General features: G+C 43.4%; 1 protein-coding gene and 1 non-coding gene across 2 annotated transcripts in view; one reads left to right on the top strand and one right to left on the bottom strand.

Moving 5' to 3' along the window:
• slc5a9 (solute carrier family 5 member 9) overlaps positions 1-27,793 on the top strand; it is a 93,253-nt gene that overhangs the window by 47,424 nt on the left and 18,036 nt on the right. The window contains exons 3-8 of the mRNA XM_076727307.1: positions 1,598-1,702; positions 2,335-2,499; positions 2,602-2,707; positions 17,437-17,517; positions 17,775-17,980; positions 22,250-22,385. Coding sequence (XP_076583422.1) covers positions 1,598-1,702; positions 2,335-2,499; positions 2,602-2,707; positions 17,437-17,517; positions 17,775-17,980; positions 22,250-22,385 — 799 coding nt within the window. The remainder of the gene's footprint in view (positions 1-1,597; positions 1,703-2,334; positions 2,500-2,601; positions 2,708-17,436; positions 17,518-17,774; positions 17,981-22,249; positions 22,386-27,793) is intronic.
• On the bottom strand, positions 13,983-14,039 carry LOC143318820 (U7 small nuclear RNA). Its single transcript, XR_013077030.1, has one exon. It is a non-coding gene; the product is annotated as a U7 small nuclear RNA (small nuclear RNA).

Genomic DNA, 27,793 nt, shown 5'->3' with positions numbered 1-27,793 from the left:
GGCCACCTTAAACCATGTCTCGCTGGCATCAGCTGCCAGGTCTCTCTGGAAGGCATTCTTGAGCTTTACCACGTAGGCTTGATCATCATCAGTGATGTCCATGACATGGTCCAGATGGTGAAAAGCAGGCAGCACTACAGAGCAAGAGATGTAGGCCTCACCGCCCAGTAGCTCAGTCACATACCTGCAGAGGTAGATAAGTTTGCAAAATAAACTTAGCTGAATATTTAAATAAAGGTGTAACTGATTTCCCATTTAATTGTCCTTAAAAGTAACTACCTAATGGTTATTCATTTTTGGATTACACGTGTGACAGTAGTTTATTTCATTAAAATGGACAGGTGTTTATTTGGGCTTACCTGCATGGTTCAAGCAGGACCTCCAGCCTCTGCAGTTTCCCCCACTCAGCTTCAGTTGGCATGACCAACAGTCTGCTTATTTTTAACACTTCAACAGTGTAACGAGTAAATTTTGCAGTAGATGGACATATCTTTTGTTGTGTATACTACTTGTGGTGATAGATGGTACTGTAAAATAAGTAATGCTGAACTTTATCCAATATTGTTTGAAAAAGGGGTGAGCAAGAAACTGCTTTATTTCATAGCCCACTGCGTCCCCAAGGTAGAGTAAGGGAAGTGGAAACAAATAACAAAGTGGTGAATTTAACAACACAAAAATGCACAGCTTATTTTTTGCTTTTACATACAAATAAAAGGTCTCAAAACATGTTATTTGTTTAGTAAAACAAAACTCAATCTAGCATCTAGCTCTGAAAAACAAAACCCAAAAGAAAGACCAACCTCACTGATCTACAAAGTGACTTCAAAAACCACAACAGTGAGGCCACCAACCGATAAACGTAGTGCATCTAACAAAAAGTTATTTACGTCAGTGGAAACATATAGCATACCCCAGACTTCGAGTGTAATAAGAGAGTTTTCTCACACCTTTTCCATGATTTGTCTTGGTTATAGTGTCCTGTCAAAAAAAAAAGAAAAACAGAAAAGAAAAGAAAAGAAAAGAAAAGAAAAGAAAAGAAAAGAAAAGAAAAGAAAAGAATTTTTGGGCCATTTAGAAGTCAGAGGCCCCTTGAAGTTGCATTTGCGAACATGTCATAATTTAAAGAAGTGTCATGCCTAATTTGATTGCAATATCAGCACTCTTACCCCTTTCTCCATTTTTTTCTGGCATGTGACCCAGTAATAATACCAAAGTGGTCAGTAATTATTGACAAGGTACTCTCTTGTGTGAATTTCCCCCCATTGTTGTGAATTTCCCCCCATTGTGGGATAAATAAAGTCTATCTTATCTTATCTCTTTATCCCTTTGTTCCCTAATCTTTTTTTTTTATTCTCCTCTGTACTTAAATATTTGTCTCAGTATAGGTATACAATAAATATTTTATTGATATTTTACTTTGAAGCCTGAGTAATTATTTTAAGTACTAAAAAATTACACAGGCTGTAATCTAAAATGCTATCAAACATTCTACAAATCAACTTTTTTTCAATGAAATATTTCAACTAAAACAAGCACTCAGTTTTTACGCAAATATCAGCTTTTCTTGTTATCATGTATTATTTGTATGTGTTTACAGATTGGAGCCTCTCTGATGTCCAGTAATGTTGGCAGTGGTTTGTTTATTGGCCTAGCAGGAACAGGAGCAGCTGGAGGAATCGCTGTTGGGGGATTTGAATGGAACGTAAGAAACATGGTCTGGGATCAGTCATGATTGTGAATGGAAGGCCCTGTCTTATGTTACTGCACTCATTTTACTCTGTATGCTCACAATTATTCCAGCACCTGCTGCCAAGAGGCATCTCCACAGCATGATGCTGCCACTACCATGCTTCAAATGCAGGAAATGGCATCTTTACGATGATGTTTGGATTATGCCATACATGGTGTTCAATGTTATGGCCAGGAAGCTCAGTTTAGGTCTCATCAGACCATAGCACCTTCTTTCAATGGACTTCAGTGTCTCTCATGTGCCTTCTGGCAGTATTGCCACCCTCCTATGAAGATGTAATTGGTGAAGAACCTGACCAACTGTTATTATATGCAGAGCATCTTCAATCTCAACCTTTGAAGCAAGGCCAGCTAAAAGGTATTGGCAGAGAGGTACAGATTCAGGTTGCAGTACAGCAGCTGGGAAGCAAAGGCACAAAGCGACACTGATGATCTGAGGGATTTAGCTAAAAGGAGGGACAGAGAGGCAGACGTTGTAATAATCTCTACATTCACTAAATTGACAATGAAATAAATAACTGTTGTTGAAAAAAAATGAAATAAACAATGTGTTGTTGTAACTTGAATATTTATGTGATTGTGTAGGCAGCATGGGTCCTGGTGGCTCTGGGGTGGATTTTTATCCCCGTCTACATCTCTGCTGGAGTAGTGACCATGCCTGAATATCTGGCCAAACGCTTTGGAGGCCAGAGGATACGCATATACATGTCTGTTTTGTCACTCATCCTCTACATTTTCACAAAAATATCTGTAAGACACACACACATTTACATTTATTCATTTGATTCTCTTGTCCAAAGCGACAAACATTGTGCATAATGTGTACAATTAAAATGTGTGTGCATTATTCAGACAGATATCTTTTCGGGGGCATTGTTCATCCAAGTGTCGTTGGGCTGGGATCTCTATCTGTCCACAGGCATACTGCTGTTGATCACTGCTGCTTACACAGTAGCAGGTAAACACACACACACACACACACACACACACACACACACACACACACACAACATTCTTTGCCCTGTAATTCATTATCATGACAATGAAAAGAAAAACTCTTGAAAGTTGTTTTATGCTTCCTTCATCAATGGAACACAGTATATTAAAAAATATGTAGATGCACAGACTTTGTATGAAAAACACAAAAATATGTAAAATTGAAGAAAAGATGTAATATTCCACAAGATATTCCATGAATGAAATGGCAAGATGTTTGTTATGTCTTCGCTCTTTATCTTGCAACATAACAATGATGATCCGGAATCAGATGACCGTTTAACTTTTTATTGCTAACACCCAACTGTGTTGCTGATGCTTCTGCATATATACAACAATGACAACATCTACCACATTACCCACAATACCGTGTGTCCCTCTTACTACAGTAGCTCTGGTAGCTCAAAATACTTAACAGTGTAACATAAAAACACACAGTAATGCAAGACAGTACAGAACAGTAAGTATGTAAACACAGTGCCACATTGAACAATACTATAGTTGAACAGTCTGATCACAGTTGGAATGAAAGACCTGCAGTTGCATTACTTCTTGCAAAGTGGATGCACCAGTCTGCTGAACAGAGAAAGAGTCACCAACGACTATGCGCCTTGCATTCTCCAAAAGTGAAAGGAATATGTACCTGTCTGGAAGGTTCTGAATGATTGACTCTCTATCCAGCATGGCTTAGAGTCAAACACGATGAAACCTGAGACTGTGAAGGAGGTGATCAAGGAGGGGCTCCTGGCGATCATCAGTGCCCCAGAGACACTGATGGAGTGACTGTCACGGCCATCCTGGGAGAGAAGTAATCAGCAGGCTGGGATGCATGCATTCTGTGCTAAATGAGAGGCAAACTTCAAGGAGAAGGAGAAACTGTCAGCCTTTATAAGAGCCCAATATCCACAACTTAAAAGACTGTACATACTTTTTTTGCTTGTTTTGCTGCTCTCAAGGACACCCCATTAATTTGTTTCCTAAAATCTGAGGGCTAGGGTCAGTCCTTTTGATAGACCCAAAGTTCAATGGATAGCTTTTGATCAATAATGTTATTAACTAAACAGACAGGGGAAAACACAGGCGCACAAAAGGGAAAAAGGAGAGGTGACTGCAGATGCCCAGAATGAGGGAGCAGGGGACCCACAACCTCTCTTCAGGACCGTAACCTTTGCAGTCCATGAGATACTGAAACCCCATGCCCTGGTGGCATACATCCATAAGGAGTCAGACAATATAGGTGGGCTGATCAGGGGGTCTGGCTGCAGGGCACGAACGGTTGGAGGTGACAGGTTTTAACTGAGGAACATGGAAGACTGGATGAACTTTCAAGGTGGGAGGCAGCTTCAACTTAATAGCCATGGGATTAAGAATGGAGTCAATAAAAAAGGAGCAAAAGAACGGGGGGATAATTTCTTAGAGTCAGTCTTAAGTGGGATGTTTTCAGAGAAGAGCCAAACTTTCTGAGCAGGTGCCTGATGAGACGCCTTCCCCTGAGCACAGACAGAACAGGTGGCGACATATTACACAAGATGGGCTTGGGCTCAGGACTGATTTCATCAGCACTGGGTTGCTGGGAGAGTGTTGGGTTTCATGTTTCTGGACCAGGGACGACAGGTGAGGGTGAAATTAAACCGAGACGGTGGACTAGATATATGCCAGATTCTTGTAATGGGCCTATACGACAAAAAGCTGCTCTGAACCCTCCAGCCAGTGGCACCACTCCATCGGTGCCATTTTCACTGCCAGCAGCGCCCAGTCTCCGACGTCGCAGTTCCTCTCTTCTGGGGTTAGTTTCCTAGAGAAGAAGACACATGGGTGAAGTTTTTGAACCAAGCCAGTACACTGTGACAGCACCGCCCTGACCCCTGTATCAATAGAGTCTACCTCTGCCACAAGCTGATGAGCTGGGTTGGGCTGGATTAGGATGCGAGCCAACATGAACAGCACCTTGAATTTGGTAAAGGCTGCATCCACCTTCGGAGACCAGGGGCCACTACTTGGATACAGTCTTTGATAAAGTGGCAGTAGAAATTTGTAAAGCCCAGGAAGCGTTGAAGTTGAGAGTCGGCCATTCCTCCAAAACCCTGATTTTTAAAATTTTATTACTAAATATCATAATCTTTTGTCATGTTCTTTTTGTTTAAGGTTCAACTGTTATTGACTTGTCAGTTTTTACAGGAAGGGGAAAATATTTCAAGTTTAGGATTTGGTAATGAAACAAAAGGTGCACTCGATGAAATTCACCTTGAATGACGAGGTTAAATCAAAATCCATAAATACCAAATGAAATAGATTAAATAAAGACACAAGAAATACAAAAAAGTTCTTTAGAAAAAAACATGATCTTGAAGTTGAAGTTGAGAAACGGTGAAACTTTTATCTTACAGACTACAAAAACAGTAAGCAGACAATACTATATACAAGATCAGAGATTCTGACTCTGGACAGATAGAGACAAGTCTAGAAAGAATGTTTTGAAAAGTATTATAAATCGCTATACACCCAAACACAAATTCACAATGACCTTCAGAGTCATTTCTAACCTCTGAATCTACCGTCTATTACTAATGAGCAAAATGAAAAAATTATGGTTGACATGAAAAAAGAGGAACAATAGACTTTAAGCATGTATATTGCCAGACACAAATGGTTTTTCACTTCCAATTGGTATAATTAAATGCAGGGACACTTTCAACATCACTGAAACCCTTTAATTAGGTGTTACAGATAAGGGAAATTCCATTGTTGTGGAAGGAGGCAATCACTTCTGTCATACCAAAGGACGGGAAAAACAAACTACTGTAGATTGTGAAAGTTATCAGCACATGAGTGTATCAAAGACAAATGCATGATAATATCAGTTATATATATGTCATTATGTCTAATAATGACATATATATAACTGAAACAGACAAGAAACAGACACAGCTATTATAAGTTCTGACACTTTCAGGGCATTTGACTGAGTCAAGCAGTCTTTCTTGGAAAGTCTTTCAGTTTCAGTGATAGATTTGTGGAAACTGAATAACACTAGTTTCCACAAATCCATCATCGAAACTTAAATTGAAAATTGAAATGAAATTTAAAGCGCTACATGACAAACTATCTCCATGGATAAAAATTAATGGTGATTTATCAAATTCATTCATCCTAGAATGAAGATCAAGACAAGACTGTCATGCCTCTCCTCTCCTCTTTTCCTTGTTTATAGAAACCCTGAGCCAATGGATTTGACAAAATTCTGTTATTAAGGAGTTAAATATGTTATCTCGGGAACAAAAATGGGCTCTATTTGCTGATGATGTACCTAACACAGCTTACACAGTCCCTGGGGTTACAACTTTAACATACAGAAAACTCAGCTTATCATATTTAATTATGGCCCACCCGACCATATTAGAAAAAAATCTAAATTGATATGGGATATAGTCTAAAGATATCTCAAAATTATTTGATTTTAATTATGATCTATTGAATGACAAGACAAAACCAGACAAATGAAGAGATTAATTTCAAGAGTAGAGTTGATTAAAATGAGTACATAAATGTTATATCCTTTTCAGACTCCTCCAGTGAAGATACTGACCAAACACTTTATGGAGCAGGTTTATTTCCAGATACTTATGGCAAGGTGGAGGAAAAAAAAAACAAACAAACAAAAAAAACAACAACAGGAACACGTATTACAACAACAACAACAAAAAAGGAAAACGGTGGAATGGGCTTCCTCTTCTTACAAGAGTACTTTCTGCAGCACAGTTAAGGCCATTAATTTGCTGGTGTACACCAGCATAATCCGCAAGATGGAAAGAAATTGGAAGTTTAATGAGAGAAGGGGTACCAATAGCAGCAATGAAAGCAGATACTCCATTAATTATATTCTCAATTTAGTTCAGTTTTTTTTATATAGCACCAAATCACAAGGCAGAAACCTTTAGCAGAACCAGGCTCTTGGTGGGCAGCCATCCACCTCAGAGAGAGATGGACAGCAATGACAGTAATCATGACAGCTATAATTGACATTTATAATAGACATTTGACTAATAATTAAAATAGTGTAGTATCCGCTCTTCTCATTAGGACATTCTCCCCCCAGGGCATTGAGGATTCTTGTCGCTCGTAAATACCTTTAACCTAAAGGTTGAGAGGCCATGACCATATTAGGCCCTCTCCTGTTGTCCTGTTGCGCAGTATATGCTCTGCCATGACCATATTAGGTCTTTTTTAACCCTTCTGTGTTAGTTGTGTCAACACAACTCCCCTATATAATGCATGTCTGAGATGCTGTATGTGTGTGTTGATTCTATTGGCTGAAACCACCCAGACATAGCATGCTGTCTGAGATGCTGTACTTGCTTTAATAAACCTTTTTTATATATAAACAAGACAGTATCGGCGGAGAACTTCTTCATCATCTTCACTTCATTGCTGCATCATTGATACACAACAATAGCATATGATATATTGTAAATATAATATGTAGCATAGCAAATATGTGTATAGTATATTATGTGTATAGTATATGCATATTAGTATCAGATAATGTACAGAGTAACAATACTTTGAATCTAATAATAATAGAAATATGACAAACAATAAAAGCAAGCACATGGCAGGAGACATGACCACAATCTACAATCCAGGTACAGCTGCTATCCATTGGAGCCTATGAGATGAGAAAGCACAAGTTAGTAACATGCCTTAATGGGACATGAATCCATACAGATGGAGAGGGGGTAAGAGGAGCTGGATGTGTCACAGGAAGGAAAGTCTGAGCTAGTCTACCTGTAACCTTTATCAAAAAAGAAAGTTTTAAGCCTACTCTTAAATGTGGCGAGGGGATCTACCTCTTGGACCAAGACTGGAGTATGGTTCAACAGGAGAGCAGCTTCAAAGCTGAGGGCTCTGGCTCCCATTCTGCTTTGGAGATATTTGGAACGACGTAAGTAAGACTGCATTCTGGGAATGCAGTGTTCTAGTTGGGTAATAGGGTATTATGAGCTCTTTAAGATATGATGACGTCTGACCATTCTAGCCTTTATAAGCAAAGGAGCCAATGCAGAGGCTAATGATCTCTTTTCCTGGTTTTTGGAAGAACATATGCTGCAGCGTTCTGAATCAGATGGAGAGTATTTAGCAACATATTGGGGCAGTGTGATAGGAAGTGCGATAATCAAGCCCGGCTAGCCTAGCTTTTCTGCATTTTTTTGAGGCAGGATATGCCTGATTTTTACAATGTCATGTAAGGGAAAAACTACGGTCCTTGAAAATTGTTTTAGTTGGGATTTAAAGGATATATTCTGATCAAAAATAAGTGCCAGATTCCTTACAGTTGTGCTGGAGGCCAGGGCGATACCATCCAGAGCCATTAGATTATGATTTAGTGTTTAAGGTGTTTAGAATAATGTCCAAAGTTAGTAACGGAAATTCTGGTGTTCAGGTATTTATGTTCTTAAGATATGCTTGAAGTTTAACTAACTGAGTGGTTTAATCTGGCTTCATTGATAAATATAGCTGGGTATCATCTGCATATCAGTGAAAATGTTTGTGGTTTTTTTTTAAGTTATGTTGTAAGTATGTAAGTTATGTTTCCAAATAATATTTCCTTAAGAAAGCATATACAGGCTAAATAGTAGCTGTCCAAGCACAGAACCTTGTGGAACTCTGTGACTAACTTTTTCTTGCATCGAGGGATCATCAATAATGTGTACAAATTCAGATTGATCTGAAAAGCAGGATTAAAATCACTTCAGTTCAGTTTCTTTAATACCAATGAAGTGTTGCAGTCTACGTAATATGTGATGGTCAGTGTTGTCTAACAAGACCCGTACACTGTCACATGTTTTCCTTTCTACTCCTTGAACTATTCCCTATTATGGATATTCTATACCCACCTTCTACATTTGTGGTACTCTATTGGATAGTCAAAACCAAACAATAGCTCCTACTCCTACCTTTAAAATGAGACCTCGAGCATTCCTCCTTGAATTGGTCTGGTATCTGTCTGTACAATTAATCTATAAGACCTTGGCTACCTCTGTAGTAAGAACAGGGGGAGAGTTCCTATCTGCTGTCTGCTAGAATGGCCTGTAAATGTTATGTTAATGTGTCTCTGTCTGAGGTCTTTGTGTTGTCCAACCTTGAGACCTTTGGGCGACTAACTGTACAGAAGGCCTGTGATAGAAAATTCCCTCATATAATGCACCCTAAATCCCCACATAAACTGATTGGTGACTGCTTTCTCAAGGATTTTAAAGAGAAATGGAATGTCAGATAAGTGGTCGAGGCAGATGGCCTGTTAAGGATTTTTCCTTAAATGGTATATTTTCAGGACTCAAATGAGCAGACCAAAAATAGAGACAATGTCGCAAAAACAAACTTAATTTATTTACAAAAAAAGGAGGAACAAAAGGCACACTCAAACTGAGTGGGAATAAACCAAAAACTACGCTGGAGACTGAGGCTGATAGGCACACCGAGCGGAACAGAGAACACTGAAAGAAAGAGCAGAACAAAAGCATAAGTCTAAAAGAGCAACACAAAAATCCACTGGAAAAAAGTTCCAGGACAATTCACAGGGACAGAGCTGACAAAGGCTTTCTAGGAATTACTCACACGAGAGACAGGACATTCACACGGTTGAGATCAGGACAAACTGGGAGCCACATGGCCAGAGAGTCTCTCCTAAATACTACCAGCACTCAGCTCTAACACGCCTCAGGTGTGCAGGTGATTAGGCAGAGCAGCAGTGCACGGGGAAGGCCCACCCAGTCTCAGACAGACAGGGGAGACAGACAAACAGACAAATAACACTAGGGAAAAAGGGAAGGAGGAAACACTGGGAAAAGACCTATTATAAACCTATTATAAGGACATTTTTCCTCACTACTGTCACCAAGTGCTTGCTTGTAAAACTGATAAACTGATAAAGAAGGTTGGTTCTGTGCTGGAGACTGCTCTGGAGCCCCTAAAGTTGGTTGTTGAGAGAAGGATGCTGCACAAACTGCTCAACAAGACTTCACATCCCTCTACTCTTATCAGACGGCAGAGTGTTTTCAGTTGGAAGCTTCTTCAACTCCACTGTAGTAAAAACTGTTGCAGAAAGTCATCCCTACCCGCTGTAATAATGCTGCGCAATGATTCCTCTCTGTTGAAGGAGACTTTGCACATTGAACTTTATTTTCCTGTGTAACTTTGCACTTCTTGCAAAACTTTAATCAGAGCTCTATCTTATCTTTATTCGAATCAATTTTTTTTCTAGAGGTAGAGCCTTTTTTATCAAGGTGGAGGAGTTGAGGGTCCAGGAGAGGTCCCCGGAGATGTGGATGCCCAGGAACTTGAACCTGGAGACATGTTCAACCTCAGCCCCATCGATTTGAATGGGGGTGTGACTGCAGCCTTTAGTTTTCCTGTGGTCCATGATGAGCTCCTTGGTCTTCTTGGTGTTGAAGGTCAGGTTGTTGTCGGTGCACCACATTGCCAGCTGCTGAACCTTATCCCTGTAGGCTGACTCGTCATTGTTGTTAATCAGGCCCATCACCATGGTGTCGTCTGCAAACTTGATGATGGAGTTGGAGCCGTGCACAGGCACGCAGTCGTGGGTGAAGAGGGAGTAGAGAAGAGGGCTCAACGCACAGCCCTGTGGGACGCCAGTGTTCAGGGTCCAGGTGGTAGAGGTGTGGTTGTCTAAACTAACAAACTGGGGTCTGTTGGTCAGGAAGTACAGGGTCCAGTTGTAGAGGGAGATGCTGATGCTGAGGTCACTGAGTTTATTGACCAGCTTGGAGGGGATGAGTGTGTTGAATGTTGAGCTGAAGTTGATGAACAGCATCCTTGCGTAGGTGTTGTTGTTGTCCAGGTGCGTCAGGGTGGAGTGCCGTGGAGATGGCATCCTCGATCGATCTGTTTGGTTGGTAGGCAAACTGATGGGGGTCCAGTGTGGGGGGACAACAGCATTTGAGGTGGGGCAAGACCAGCCTCTCAAAGCACTTAGTGATGATGGGGGTGAGTGCGACGGGGCAGAAGTCATTAAGGTCCACTGCAGCTGACTGCTTCGGTACTGGCATGATGGTGGTGGTCTTGAGGCACATGGGGACTGCTTAAGAGCAGGGGGAGAAATCAGGGAGATGAGCCTCAGGTGCGCTGTCAGCCTGCTGCACCGCCAGGCCACACCTCCACTGTGGAGTCAGAAGTAGAGAAAAAAAAAACAATGAGCCAGCTGGAGGCGACAGGTTTCAGCTGGGAGACATGAAAAGTGGGGTGAATTTTCATGGCCGCTGGGAGCTTTAGCCGCACAGCCGAGGGGGAAATAATACTTTCAATAGGAAACGGTCCAATGAACCGGGGAGCCAACTTAAGTGACTTAACCCTGAGGAGGATGTCCTTAGATGATAGCCAAACCTGTTGCCCTGCCCGGTACGTGGGCGCCGATGTGCGCCGCCTATCCGCCACCCTCTTGTTGGCGTCGGCTGTGCGTAGTAGGACCGCCCTTGTGTCCTTCCACATCTGGCGGCACTGACGCAGATGCTCCTGGACCGACGGTACCGCGATCCGACCCTCCTGCTCGGGGAAGAGTGGCGGCTGGAACCCCAGCGCGGCCTCGAAGGGAGAGAGGTTGGTGGTCGAGGAGGTCAGAGCATTGTGCGCGTACTCGATCCACGGGAGGTGCTCCGCCCAGTCGGAGGGGTTCTGTGCCGCCACACAATGCAGTGTGGCTTCCAGGTCTTGATTGGCCCGCTCTGTCTGCCCATTGGTCTGCGGGTGGTAGCCTGAGGAGAGACTGGCAGAAGCACCAAGAGCGGCACAGAAACACTTCCAGACCTGAGAGATAAACTGTGGGCCTCTGTCAGACACAATATCCACAGGGATTCCATGAATGCGGAAAACCTGTAGGACTAACTGGTTGGCCATTTCTCTAACCGACGGTAACCCAGACAACGCCACAAAGTGAACCGATTTAGAGAATCGGTCCACTATGGTGAGAATGGTGTCATTACCTTTTGATTGTGGCAGTCCCGTAACGAAGTCCACTGCTATGTGCGACCACGGGCAGTGGAGAACCGGGAGAGGCTGGAGGAGGCCGGAGGGAGCCTGATGCGACGACTTGCCCCGGGCACAAACCGTGCACGCCGCGATGAACTCCCAGACGTCCCTCTCCATGGACGACCACCAGAATTTCCTCCGGAGGAAGGACAGCGTTCGGGTCGAACCGGGATGGCAAGCCATCTTGGATGTATGTACCCACTGCAGAACCTGAGAGCACACTCCCGCCGGGACGAAGAGAGTGTGGGGCGAACCGCCCCCGGGGTCCGGCTCCGCTTGCAAGGCGTTGCGCACTACGGCCTCCATGTCCCAGGAGACCGCAGTCAGCACCCGATCTGAGGGCAGGATGGTCTCCTCCTCCGTGTCGAGCTCCGGTCGCATGAACTGTCGGGACAAGGCATCGGGTTTGGTATTGCAGGAGCCGGGGCGGTAGGTTAACGTGAAGTTAAACCTACTGAAGAACATAGCCCACCTCGCCTGGCGGGAATTCAGTCTTTTCGCCGTCTGGATGTACGACAAGTTCTTGTGGTCGGTCCACACCACGAACGGCTGCTCCGCCCCCTCCAGCCAGTGCCGCCACTCCTCCAGTGCCAGCTTCACCGCCAACAGTTCCCGGTTCCCCACGTCGTAGTTCCTCTCGGCTGGGCTCAGTTTACGGGAGAAGTAGGCGCAGGGGTGAAGGCGCTGGTCCGGAGCAGCGCGCTGAGAAAGCACCGCCCCAACCCCGGTGTCCGAGGCGTCCACCTCCACCACAAACTGCCTGGTGGGATCCGGCTGAACGAGCACTGGGGCTGCGGTGAACAGAGTTTTCAAGGTCTGGAAGGCTTGCTCCGCCTCCTCCGGCCAGGAGAATGCCAGTTTGGTGGAGGTGAGGCGGGTCAGCGGTGCCACCACTCGGCTGAAGTCTTTAATGAAGTGCCGGTAGAAATTTGCGAACCCCAAGAACCGCTGGAGCTGCTTACGGTTGGACGGGGTGGGCCACTCGGCCACCACTTGCACTTTGAGTGGATCAGCCCTGATCTGTCCCCTTTCAATGATGTAGCCCAGAAAAGGAATCAAAGACTGATGAAAGGAGCACTTCTCGGCTTTAATAAACAGTCTGTTCTCCAACAGTCTAACAGTCTAGCAGCACTAACCGCACATATTGGACGTGCTCATCCTGGGTGCGTGAAAAAATCAATATATCGTCTAAGTAATATGTACACAAAAACAAATCGGTCAAGACACTCTCTCAAAACATCATTAACTAGCGCCTGGAAAACAGCGGGGGCATTGGTAAGCCTGAACAGCATCACCAGATATTCAAAGTGGCCCAACGGGGTATTGAACGCTGTTTTCCATTCGTCCCCCTCCCGGAAACGCACTAGATGGTAGGCATTCCTAAGATCGAGTTTAGAGAAAACTGTCGCCCCCTGGAGGGGTTTGAAAGCGGCCGAAAGCAGAGGCAAGGGGTACTTATTCTTAACAGTGATGCTGTTAAGTCCCCGGAAGTCGATACACAGACGGAGCGACTTGTCTTTCTTTTCGACAAAGAAAAATCCTGCCCCTAGCGGGGAGGATGAAGGGCGGATGATGCCGGCCGCCAGCGACTCACCGATGTATTTCTCCATCGCCTCGGGTCTAGACAGGTTGTACAGTCCGGCCCGACAGTGTGCCCACTTTCACTGCCGGGCGGGTTCTTTTGGCCGAATGGGGCATTGGGCAACCCTGCGTGAGGCCTCCCCGCAGTAAAGGCAGACACCGGAACGGAGATCCATCAGCCGGGCCGAGGCGTTGCCATGATGGTCAGGGTGATCAAAAACTGAAAAAAACTGGTTAATAAATCCCTCGTAAGTTAACGCGTCAAAATCTGCCCGACCACTCAGTGCCTCCGCTCAAGTTAAGGCCTTACCCCTGAGTAGCCCGATCAAAAAATAGATTTTTGCCCAATCTGTGGCAAAGGCTTGGGGCTGCTGAGAGAAAATAAGCCAACACTGGAATAGAAACCCGCGACATTTTTCAAACTCACCAGAGAAGGGGTCCGGATTGGTGATGGGGACGTCCCGGGCGGGAGTAGGGCAGGTGCCGGAGCCGGCGCTGGAGCTTGCGCTCTGGGAGCTGGGGGCGCGACAGCGAGACCAGCCACCTGCGCACTTAACTGGCTCAAGATCAAGATCAATATTCCTTTATTTGTCCCGCGAGGGGAAATTCCAAGTGGGGGCTTCTCGTTAAGAGAAGCCTTCTAGAGAAATACTAAAAGAGCGTTAATTCCTCACCTGTGCTGCGAGTTGCTGAGTGGTCTCTAACAACAAGCGTAAAGCATGGTCGTGGTTATTCAGCCACTCACCCTGCTTATGCAAGGCTCTCTGCACTGCGGGATCCCCGTCCCCGTGCTGAGTGTCCGCTGGGTCCATATGGCCAGATTGTTCTGTTAAGACTAGTAGTCTGAATGCTTTTTGTAGGACCCAAAAAGGCTAACACAAAGCACTGAAACAAAAGGAGCCGTAGAACAGACAAATGATTTATTTCAAACCAAAAACAAAACCACAATAACAACCAAACAATTCCTAGTCCAAACCAACACAAAATCAGCCCTAAACTAAACTATCTACTACACCGTGGCGAACGGGTAGGAAAACTCTACGGATAAACTAACTAAAGTAGGAACCACTAAGGGAACTATGCAAGAACAAAACTACGCTACAAACTCTGAGAAGAAATTTATCCAACAAAACCTGCACAAGGTAACAATAGCAAGAACACAAGATCTAAGTAGGAAGACAAGGAAAATGGCTGGAAAGTCTGACCACGACAATCTGGCAGCAAGGCGAAGCCGCCACGCTGCTTAAGAGCAGGGGGAAAAATCAGGGAGATGAGCCTCAGGTGCTTTGTCAGCCTGCTGCACCGCCAGGCCACACCTCCACTGCGGAGTCAGGAGGAGAGAAAAAAAAAAACAATGAAACATAAACACAAGCACGGGCACCTAGAAAACCAACTCATAACATACAGGAAGATTTCACCTGATGAAATTGGATAATCTTCCACACTTGATGATTTCTCATGGCACACTTATGTGCCGCGGCACAGTGGTTGGGAAACACTGGTATAATGTATGCATGCGTGAAATGTCATTTGAAAGGTGGAATGTCAATGATAAGAAACTGCTAGAAATAACTCTGGTGGAAAGTAAAAAGGCTGTCATGAGAAAGTGGTGAAATGTTGATGATTTTGAATGGAAGGATCTTGCTGCACAAGAAACATCGAGCTATTAGCCATTAGCATTCAGCAATATTATCTTCTGAACAAGTTCTCACATGCCATCGTGATAACTGTGTACATCCCCCTGTTGGTCGATGCAGCAGCAGCATGCGAGCAGCTACTCAGTGTGGTCTCACAGCAGCAGACATCACATCCCCAGGCCCTCCTCTTTATCTCTGGTTCATCTGCTCCCTGCATACATACCTTCGGTGACAACCACCAATCATAAGGTATGTGAGAAGATGGTCAGAGGAGTCCAGTTTGGCAATGAGGGACCGCTTTGGAACCACCGACTGGGATGTGTGGTGCAGTCCACATGGGAGAACACTGACAGTTTGACAACTTGCATCACGGACTACATTAACTTCTGTGTAGAACACACATTACCAGGAAGTTCTGGTGTTCCCAAACAACTAACCCTGGGTTCCACGGAAATGAAAGCCCTACTGAATGAGAAGAAGAAGATCTTTAGATTAGGGGACAGTGATGAGCTGAATAGGGTGCAGAGGGAGCTGAAACGGGACATAAGGAGAGGCAAAGACAACTACAGGAGGAAGCTGGAGGAGCATCTTCAGGAGAACAGTGCCAGAAAGATTTGGAGGGGCCTGAAAACCATCTCAGGCCACAGCAGTGACAGTAGGTGGGGCCCAGAATCTGGGGACCGGGAATGGGCAAATGAACTGAACCTGTTTTTCAACAGATTTGATTCCACTCCTTTGAGTGCACCTTTTGTTAGCTTGTTTCCACTCCTTAAGAGTGTACTTTTTGTTGTTTGTTTCTTTAATAACAATTGTTCTGTTTTACTCTTTTCTCCTGTCTGTATTTTGAGTCCAACTACTTCTAAATTAAGACTCAGCCTAACAGTCAGTGTTGGGAAAGTTCACTTTTTACATGAACTAGTTCAAAGTTCAGTTCACAAATTTTAAAATGAACTAGTTCAGTTCATAGTTCATAATTCAAAATTTTGAACTAAGTTCACCGTTCCAAAAATGAACTAGTTCATAGTTCTTTTTTCCATATGTTGCTGCGAGCTATTATTTTCATTGCCACAGCCCATTTAGAACCACAGACAGCAATTATTTTATCAGTTTTAACACTGTAACTATGCATCAGATTTCATCTTCATATCCAATTTTGAATCCTTATCCAACCAGGGTTTACATTAGCATTGAGGGGACAGCATTTCCCCATTGGTGCTTTAACGCTTTGTTGCTGTCCATTGAGTCCACTCTAGTGGCATCTAGCTTTCACCCCATGTAACTGAAGTGCAGATTTTTTTTTTGAAAGCCGGCGGGCAAAGTTTGCACAGACATGTAAGATTTCTCCCATCCTCACCGACCTTGTCATAAAACTTGTTTAAATGATCATACGATGCCTCCTTGCTGCTTTTCATTTTGATGACGCTTGCGGCGGTGCGACACTGGTGGCTGGTGTTGCCAGATTGGGTGTGTTTTCTGCTACATATTAAGGCCTGTTTACGGTGTGTCTTAGCCGGGTTTTCGTCTGGAAAGCTCTATAGAAATCTGGCACCCTATTGAATGAAGTTAAATTGAGAGAGCGTTCCGTTCACAGACACCAGAACGAATGAGTTCAAAGTAATGTTCATAAACTATCGTTCAATGAACACGTTCAGGCACAACGCTGCCAACACTCTTTCCATATATATATATATGCTAATATGCTTACATTATACATTTCATCTGGTGCAATACCATTACATCTTGTGCAATTTTTAAGTTGTATATTTTTTTTCTCAACTGTACAATAACACTTTATTATTCATATTAGCAACAGTATTTTTATAAGCTGTACATTCAATTGAATTGAATTCAATTCAATTCAATTCAATTCAATATTCCTTTATTAGTCCCGTGAGGGGAAATTCCAAATTACAGCAGCATCAATAAAGCAAGTATAAGTACATATTATGCTTAATACATAGACTCGTGGAATTCAATGTCCATTCAATGCAACAGTATTTCTCAAGTGCAATACAACATGTGACATTGGTAGTGTTTCTCCTAAAAACATTAGCAATAGTATTTGTATGGGCAATAGTATACCCTTCTATACCCTGTATACTTTTTATCTTGACCCTTCTGTGCCACTATTTTTTTGCTTTTTGTAAAAAAAAACTGTAACGACTGTAACAACTTAATATCCCCAGTGTGGGATCAATGACATCTTATCTTATCTTAATAGTGATAATATGTAAAGTGATGAATGTAAAATGTATGTTTTTCAAAAATATATATATTTTTATCCCATCTTGCTTGTGTTGTCTCTAAACAAACTGTTATCAGTTCCTTGTTCCTTGAATGCTGCTTCACATAGACCTGTTTGAATGGCAGAATTGTCCTTATATTCAGATACTGCGCAACAATGTATGTGGGTTTGTGTGTGTGTCTATAGGTGGTTTGGCAGCAGTGATGTATACCGATGCACTCCAGACTTTGATCATGGTTGCAGGAGCCCTTGCACTAATGTTCATAGGTAGGGTGCATACTCACACACACACTGGCAATAAATGCTCCAGCATGTTCGAAACAGTCTTTGTGAAAACACTAGCAACCTAATGAATGATTTTAGTCTTTTGAACTAAGACTACATATTGGGCCTGTGGTGACTGATTTTGTACCAATAATGACTATTGTTTTAACATTTCAGCTCAATTATGCAAACCCAGTATAATATTGATATACTTCTAAAGTGTGTGTGTGTGTGTGTGTGTGTGTGTGTACATTTTCCAGCATTCTCCAAAGTTGGCTGGTATGAGGGCCTTGTGGAGCGTTATATGTCAGCCATTCCCTCGGTGACAGTCGCCAACACCACCTGCCACATACCTCGTACTGATGCCTTCAACTTGTTCAGAGACCCAGTGTCTGGGGATTTACCCTGGCCAGGTCTAGTCTTTGGGCTCACTGTTCTGGCTACATGGGTCTGGTGCACAGATCAGGTGACTTTACCTCTACTAACACATGTAGTCCATGAAATTATGGATTGAGGGTGGGGGTCTTAAAAAAGCTGATAACTAACCATGAGCATTGCTACTGCTGCAATGAATGATATTAGAAATACATCAAGTCACATTAAAATCCTGTTCAGTAATTTTACAATTGTGCACAACTCTGCCCTATATGTGAAGTGTGAAAATCTGCAGGTCTACAGCTCAGCACACTTATCTTCCATAATCTGTCCTGTGCTTTATTGAAACCTGGCTGGTGAGCACACACCACACCCTGTGTTATACCTTTCAGCCTTTGACCCTCTCTGAGCAGACTGTGTAACAGAACTTTTGGAAAAAAACGGGGGAGGCGGAATCTGCTTCTACATTAATGAAAGTTGGTGTACATATGTCACAGTGTTGAAGAATTCATGCAGCCCTCACCTAGAGACAATATTCAGAAGCTGTAAACCATTTTATTCACTGCAGGAGTTCTCCCCATTCATTCTGGTGGTGTTTACATCCCACCTCAGTACTGCGTTAGTGAGGTTTTGTCATACTGGGCTGACCAGATTACTAACATGAAACAGAATCATCCATACTGCCTCCTCATTGTTCTTGTGGACTTCAAGAGAGCAAACCTTCCCCATAGACTGCCAAAATGCAGACAGCACATTCAGCGTCCCACAATGGGCAGCAACATGCTAGACCACTGCTACACAGCATTAAATGATACATATCATTCTGTCCCCCATTTAATTCAATTTCGATTCAATTTTATTTATTTACCACCAAATCACAACAAAAGTTGTCTCAGGACACTTTCCATATAGAGCTGGTACAGATCAAACGCTTTATCAACAAATACCCAACAATTCCCTCTTGAGCAAGCACTTGGCGACAGTGGCGAGGAAAAAGTTTTTAGCAGGCAGAAACCTCAGGCAGAACCAGGCTCTGGGTGGCCGGCCATCTGCCTCAACCAGCTGGGTTAGAGAGAGAGAGAGACAGACAGACAGACAGATAGAAATGCAATGTGATGAGTGACAGTTCTAATGATAGACTTAACTATATGTAGTATATATAGCATAGTATACAGAAATATATATTTATGTATATGATATATGCACGTATTGGGAACAGATAGTATATCTACGTAGTATAGCACGATGGATGTAATGATGATAGAGGTATGACTAATAGTAGTAGCAGTTGCAGTGGATGTCAGACATGACCATGGCAGGAGATGTAGCTGTAATCCACAATCCAGATTCAACCACTTATTTTGCTAGTGCTGTATTTATGTTTCGCCTTGTGTTTCCTTAAACTTTGAGTTTTCGAAGATGCCCATCGAATGGCATAACACCTTGTGAAATACAGCATTAATAAAAACAGTTTTATGTTTTAAAATATGTTTGATTTAAGAAACTAAATGTAGATGTGTGAGGCACATTCAGTTGTATTTTTGTATCAAAGGTTATATGCAAACATAGTAAAGTACCTACCTTCATTTTCAGATTCATGTGGGACATAAGCAGGAGAGTCTGCCTGTTGTCTTTCAAGTGAATCTTGAAAAGATAAAAACGAACACATTAAATACACTGAATGTAATGCTGACATAATTAATTGTTGCTAGGAGTTTACATCCTTTCGTGAGTCTGACTTAACCCTTGTTTTCCATTTACCTTCCTCACTGCTGACCCTTTCCTCTGCCTCAAGTGAGATATTATTTCACTTTCATCAAAGCACATAGCTCTTCTATAGAGAAAGACATATCTATCCTGTAACAGAGAAAACAGTGCAAACAGTCAATACAATTTAAGGTACTCAGAGAAATAAGCTTAGGTGTTTTAATAATTTTGAAGACGGCCAGTTAAAAGTGGACAATAAGGACATGGAAAATAATCTGATATATGGGTGACGTTAGCTGCAGTTAAGCAAACTTGATGTTTAATTGAAGCTAATATTTCAGTGTCAACTTAACCACAATAACTAACTAGCAAGCTACAAGAGCTTCGTGTTGGCACCGAGTAGAAATTTGCAATAACATCGGTAAACCATACTTGACAGACATGAATTAATGTCAACCACTACAAACTAGAATGCAGTTGTCAAATAATTATCTCATGGTTATACTTTACCTGAACAGTGGTATCTTTAAACTGTAACTTGCTGTAACTTGCTCCAAACTCTCGTCAAACAGGAAGCGGCAGGGAGGAGCATCGAGTGTTTTTTTTTTTTTTCACATTTGACGGAGAATGGAGATATTTGTTAAATTGATGATGTAATAAAATGTCTTTTCATTGATCACATAGATGCCTAGATCTCAGAGTACATTGAAGAGAATGTGCACAAGCCATTCATAATAAAAACAGAAAATCGTCAAAAGTGGAGATACATGGTCATGCTGCTGCTGGTTTGATAGGCCCACATCAATACCCATTACCCACCCCAGCTCGGACATCAAAAAACCATTCACAGCCCCTGCACCACTCACCCTTCCTCACAGACTCCCCAACAGAATTCGGGATCTGTGAACAGGATATGTGCCACTTCTCAAGAGACAGAAGATCAGGAGGTCATCAGATAGCAGGTCCCCCAGGTCTGAAAGTCTGTGCTGACCAGCTGACACCCATCTTCAAACAGAGTTTCAACAAACCATGAGAACTGTGTGTAGTCTCTTCATGCTTCAAATGCTCTACAATAATTTTAGTACCAAAAATCCTTCATCTCAGGATTAAATGATTACGGGCCCTTTGCCCTGATGTCCGTGGTCATGAAATCATTTTGAAGGTGTTGACTCACCTGAAAAGCATCACACATTACATTCTGCAACACCTCAACCATCCAAGGACATGCGCAATGATCCTGTTTCATCCCAGAAATCCTGCACTCAAAACTCACCCAGCTCATTGTGCCAGCCTCTATGTATCAGTGGCTTCTCTTTTCACACCAGCGACAACAGCTCAAGAGACCCATCTGTTGAACTACTGAAGTTTGCAAATGACGCATCAGTCATTGGCCTTATCTGAAACAGTGACGAGTCTGCATACAGACAACTGGTCCTCTGGTCAGAACAACCTGTAGCTGAACACGCTCAAAACTGTGGCGATGACAGTGGATTTCAGGAGAAGCTGACCCTTATCACCATCCCCAACAGCACTATTTCCACTGTGGAAACCTTCAGGATGTACAGTATTTTCTGTGTCACATCAGGAAAACCAACAAGCTGATCCAGTTGCACACTGGAATAATCCAATCTGCTGTATGCATATCCATCAACGTCTGGTTTGGGTGTCCTGCCTAACAGGATAAGAAGAAGAAGAATCTAAGAAGAAGAAGAATCAGAGGGACAATCCCCTTTATTTGTCACACAGTAACATCCACATGCACACACACACACGCCATGCGCTGGTGAAATTTGTCCTCCGCCTTTAACCCATCCTGGTCGTCCTTCTTCCGTGGCAGACCGGGAGCGGTGGGCTGCCATCCGACTGGCGCCCAGGGAAGCAGTTCTTTTTGTCACCATGTCACCGTGATCTTCTTGCATGTTTTTAGGGGGTATTTTTATGGAGGATACCCCAGGTGAACACGGGGAGAACATGCAAACGAGCAGCAGGCACCGAAGGCATGGTGGAGGACACGACCCCAGCGCCCACAGCGAAAATCGAATCCGGGACCTTCTAGCTGTGAGGCGACACCTGAAACCTGTGTTACCACCTTGCCACAGTGCCACCACAGACTGCAACGGACTATGAGGACTGCTGGGAAAATCATTTGTGCCTAGCTGCCCTCCCTTACACACTTACACACCCCCAGACTGAGGAAAGAAGCATCACTGCAGACCCTTGACATCCTGTATTTAATGGAAAGTAGGAAATGAAATCAGCAAATATCATTTGCATTTATCATACCCACCTATAATGTATTATAATTGATTTTTCTGATCCCAACTCATATTCAAGTGCACCATGATGAGGAACAATTTACTCTCTGCTGATTACCAAAATGTTAAAATCTTTAGGTTATAGGGGTAACCCCATTTTCATCCATCTGCATAAGTTTTCAATACCATTACTCCAGCCAGCACTGGCTGACAGGCATGACAACTGCATTAAGGTTAGGGTTTAAGGTTAGATTTAGGTTTAGTTTAGGGTAAGGGCTCAGATAAGGTATGTAGTGCTTATTAGGGGTGTGCACTAGGAAACGCATTATGTCAGTGAGGGTTCTCACAAGTGATTAAATACAAATACTTTATGTTTGTGCTTTTGTGTGTGTTTAAAGGTTATAGTGCAGAGGTCTCTGTCAGCCAAGTCTTTGTCACATGCCAAAGCAGGCAGTGTGTTGGGAGGCTACCTCAAACTGCTGCCCATGTTCTTCATTGTCATGCCAGGCATGATCAGCCGGGCACTGTTCCCAGGTGAGTCTGCCTGCCTCTCTCTGTTGGACTGCAATATCAAATGCAGCAATGTTTTTGTTTGTTTGTTTTGTTTTGTTTTGTTTTGTCAAATTCATAGAACTTAGCATGACATTCAATCTGATGATGTCTGTGAAGATTCTGTGTGATTCTCATTCATTCAGGTCATGACTCTTAGACTTAGACTTTTGTTGACTTTATTGATCCCAATTTGGGAAATTCTTTTGTTGCAGCAGCAGGTTAAACATACATATGAACAAAATATATACTACAAAGAAGAATAAGGATGAGAATAAAACTAAGAGAAAAAGAATGTTTTCCAAAAATGTGTAGGGGAATTACCTCTAAATGAATGTTGCATTCGTTAATAAAAGCCGGGCACCAACCTTCCTCAGCTAAGAAGGATTTTGTATATCATATCTTGTAATGCTGATGTAGTGAACGAATGAACCAACAGTAGATCAGTCTGATAATCTAAGGCGTAAACTCTCAGTACAGGGATTGCTTATATCCAGGTCAAAAGGACACCGTCTGACAATGACTTGTATGCAAAAGATTATTTATTAAACACAATAATGAAATGAATATGAATCATGGATAATGCGATAGATTATATGGATGATGTAGATTAACACAAACACTGCACAGAGGAACTTATGGCAAGAGAATGGTAAAATGAGTTTGGCAATAGTGAGAAGTAGGTTTTTAAAGGGGAAAGGGAGACGTGAATATGAAGTTAATTTGTTGAATGAACGATTTAGAGAATTTAAACAAATTGACAATATCTCAACCTCACGGACCAACTCTTATTCAAAACCGCTTAAGTATGCCTACTTTGTCAGCGACGTTCCTAGATGTCTGCCCCGAACTGACACGAAGAGGCTCCGCGTCATCGTCCGTCACTCTGATCTGCACAGCGGTCTGCCGGACGAATCAAGCGAACCACTGTTGAGAGCTGGTGTTGGACAGGGATGTCTCGGGAGCTGAGGGTCTTCGGTGTCGGTTACAGATGAGGAACGGCTTCCGATGGTTATTTAACCCGGACCAGCGGGTCAGCAGCAGGCTACAGGTCTTCGGTGCGGTCAGTTAGTTGTTGGCCGTTTGGCAAGGCTTTTGATTACTAATAATAAGATTGAGAAACTCTTCGATGGCCGGTCGAAAATGTCTTCAAAATTATTATTACGTGACTAGACTTTAACAACAAAAATAGGAATTATGCGGCTTGGTGTGGCGAGCAAAAATGAAAGTTTCACGAAGATTAGAAAAGTGCGTTTTCTGCAGAATTAAATCAGGCCACTCTGCGTAGTTGTGAGCAGCAACAAAAAGAATGTGAAAACGACGGAGCGGAAAAATACTTGAAAACTAAAGACAAAGAACTTAACACAAACTAAGACAGAACTAAAACAGGACTAGACGAAAGAAAACTGAACACAAAACTAGACTAGAAGAAAGAAAAAACTAAAACTAGACTGGAAGAAAGAAAAACTAAAACAGGAGTCCGTTGCGCGCGGCTAACTTTATCATCGCTCCAGGGTGTGTCTAACCAATAGGTCGTCACTCATGTGGGATGGTTCGCAGACGCGCCACGTGATTTCATTTCCCAGAGTGAGAATTAATTAATGATTCATACGAGGGCTCATCCGCTTCTCACTATGGTCAATCGAATATATTTTAAATGATCAATTTTCAATGGCACTTCAACAACGACATGCGTGTTCACTACATGCGTTAGACAATTCTTATGAATAACGACAACATTAAACAATGAACATGGTAACATTTTCTAATACTAATCCTAATAAACATGATGACTAGGGGTATAACAACTTTAATATGATGAAGGAATAAAGAAGGGCAGACTATATTTTTTCGAAATGATTAATGCTATTGTGGTTATTTATTAATAAATGTCTCTCGCTAAGCACATTCAACCTAACCGCTATGAACCTCTAGATGGCGGTATGGTTCCATGGTAGAAACTCAGAGAAAATCTTTGAAATAGTTAAATTCACAGTTTCGTCATCCTGTAAGTTAGAAACACCAGGAAAGCATTGTTATTGTACCGATCACGAGCTTAGCAATGTAATAACATCTACAGTTAAATCAAACATAGAGATTTGGTTAATTTGGTAGGTTAAGCAAAAAGGCACACAGACATACAGAGCAGTTTGCTTCAGGAATGTCTAATTTACAACCCATCAGCATTATCTGATTTGAAGATTCCTTTGAGGCGTGGCATTCGTCCATCCAGGCAATTTTATTGTCCTTAACTCCCATGGGCTATCAAGAAAGAGTTAGCACCTCCATGAGAACGTCTTGAGCAGATGTAAATTTGAAAGGAAGGTGTTATCAGTGACTCTTGTTGCCCTGAAAGAATGTGAAAAGTTGTTCTACAACCAGACATCTTGTCACCTTCCTGTGAACCTTCCAGAGGGTCAATAACTCTTAAAAGTCTGATTGTTTTATCACTACACTTCTCCGAAGAAATGCAAAGAGGGGAGAAGAGGGTCAGCTACAGGCCAGTTCTGCTACAAATATAACTAAATATATAAAAAAGAAGTGTAAGTGTATAGTTATATAATATTTATCATAATATATAATACATATTATATAATATTATAATGATACAATAGAAATACAATATAACTAAGTATATAAACAAAGATTAACAGCAGTTCTTAAGAGAGAGAAGGAGCCAGAGCTATAAACTATATGCCAGAAAAAATATATGTGCAAGTTGCATATGATAAATAACTGTAAACAATAAACATTATTGTGCAATATTACGGTAGTGCAAATAATATGTAACATTGGAATATTGGGGTTTGTGAAGTTGGTAGAGATTAACTGTTTAAATTACTGTTGTACAGCGTGATGGCTTGTGGCAGGAATGATTTCCTGAAGTGCTTCTTGTGACAGTGGAGCTGGAGCAGTCTATTGGAGAAGGATCTCTGCTGTCTGTCCACGAGGTGGTGAAGAGGGTGTTCAGGGCTATCCATGATGGATAACAGTTTGTCCAGTGTCCTCCTCTCCACCACCTCCTTAAAGGGGTCTAATTTGCATCCAATAATGGAGCTGGCCTTCCTGATCAGTTTGTTCAGACTGTTGGTGTCACCGGCTCCAATGCTGCTCCACCAGCACACTGCAGCAAAGAAGAGTGCACTGGCAACAACAGACTGGTAAAAAATCTCCAACATCTTGGTGCACACATTGAACGACCTGAGCCTCATCAGGAAATTCCTCCCTTCTTGTAAACAGCATTGATGTTAGTTTTCCAGTTTAGTCTGTTGTCGAGTGCAGTCCAGGAGATTAGTATTACAGTATTCCAGGAGACTGTGGCTAAGACTCCACACCCCAAGGACCTCAGCAGCTACAGGCCAGTGGCACTAACATCCCACCTGATGAAGACACTGGAGCGGCTGGTCCTTGTTCATCTCCACCCCCTGGTGAGCCTATCGCTGGATCCACTTCAGTTTGCCTACCAGCCTGGCATTGGGGTGGACGCCGCTGTCATCTTCCTCCAACACCGAGCTCTCTCTCACCTGGAGAAACCTGGGAGTACTGTGAGAATCATATTTTTTGATTTCCCAAAAATGCTTTCAATACCATTCAGCCTGCACTTCTGAGGGACAAGCCGGAGCACACCGGGGTGAACCATCACCTCACACACTGGATTCTGGACCTGGATCTCATCCAACCACCAACCAGGTGGCACAGTGGCACGGTGGCAACACTGTCGCCTCACAGCAAGAAGGTCCCGGGTTCGATTCTTTCTGTGGGCACCGGTGGTGTGTCCTCCACCATGCCTTCGGTGCCTGCTGCTTGAGGAAAAAGGCCTTTCTGTGTGGAGTTTGCATGTTCTCCCCGTGTTCACCTGGGGTATCTTTCATAAAAATATACCCCCACTAAAAACATGCAAGAAGATCACCACCTGACCAAGCGCCAGTCTGGCTGCCACGGAGGAGGGATGGTGAAAAGCGGAGGATAAATTTCACCTCGTGTGCAGTGTCCTGCATGTACATGTGTGTGACGAATAAAGGGGAATGTCTCCCCCCGATTCTTATCCACAGTATGTGAGGACCCGGTCGTCTGCAGCACGGGAGCCCTGCAGGGAACGGTCTGGCTCTGTTCCTCTTCACCCTCCACACTGCAGACTTCTCATACAACACACCCACCTGTCACCTACAGAAGTTCTCTGATGACTCTGGAATCGTCGGTCTCATCACAGATGGGGACCAGAGCAGACTTTATCTGCTCAGGAGACTGAGGTTGTTTGGAGTGCAAGGGGCACTCCTGAAGACCTTTTATGACACTGTGGTGGCATTAGCCATCTTTTATGGAGTGGTCTGCTGGGGAAGCAGCATCTCGACGGCTGACAGGAAGAGACTTAACAAACTGATCAAGAAGGCCAGCTCTGTTCTGGGATGCCCCCTTGACTAAGTGGAGGTGGTAGGAGAGAGGAGGATGATGGCTAAGTTGTCATCCATGATCGAGAACGATTCCCACCCCCTGCAGGACACTTTAGCAGCACTGGAGAGCTCCTTCAGTGACAGACTGCTTCACCCAAAGTGTATGAAAGAATGCTATCGCAGGTCCTTCCTTCCTGCAGCCGTCAGACTTTACAACCAGCAGTGCTCCCAGTAGACCACACACTCACCAAGACTTTCAAACTGACTGCACTATAACACACATCATCTGTGTTCACTTATACTGAGAAAATATTTAGCTCAGATGAATTTCAACTTTAGGTGCAATATATCAGTCTTTCAATCAGGTATATTGTTACTCCTATGTGCAATATCTGTCACAATCTCGGTCTCTCACTCCTTCTGCTCCACTCTACCTGCCAGCCACGCCCACCTCATCAGCTCTACTCTGCTCACCTGCTGACAAAGCTGCAGCTCATCACAATCAGCCTTGCATTTAAGCCTCTCCAGCACTCTCACCCGTTGCCAGATCGTTCTTCTGCAGTATGCGAGACTTTCCAGCGCTTTCCAGTTTGATCACCCGTTGCCGACCTTGCCTGTTCCCGACCTGCTCTCCTCGTCTGCCTCCCGGTAAACTTACCTGCCTTCCGTCCCTGACCTCGTGCTCTGCCTCAGCGTTTCTGGTGTCTGACTGCTCTGCTGGTAACGGTTCATCCGCCTGGCTTCGGCTTTCCTCTTGCCTGCTCCCCCTCGGTACTTCTGCTTCCATGGACTGCTCATCTGGCTTCGACCCCCCCGCCTGCCTCCGACCACTCCTCTGCTCTCTCCTCGCCGGCACCGCTGCCCGATCAGCTGTTTCTTCAGGCTGTGGAGCTCCCTCCTCGTCATCAGCGGCTGAAGAAGGTTACTCCGCTGCACGCCGGCTCGATCAGCTGTTTCTTCGGTGGCGGAGCTTCCTCCTCGTCATCAGCGGCTTTGGTAAGC

This window comes from Chaetodon auriga, chromosome 3, assembly GCF_051107435.1.
Source record: "Chaetodon auriga isolate fChaAug3 chromosome 3, fChaAug3.hap1, whole genome shotgun sequence".
Classification (NCBI taxonomy): Eukaryota; Metazoa; Chordata; class Actinopteri; order Chaetodontiformes; family Chaetodontidae; genus Chaetodon; species Chaetodon auriga.
This window is presented reverse-complemented; position numbering and strand designations above follow the sequence as displayed.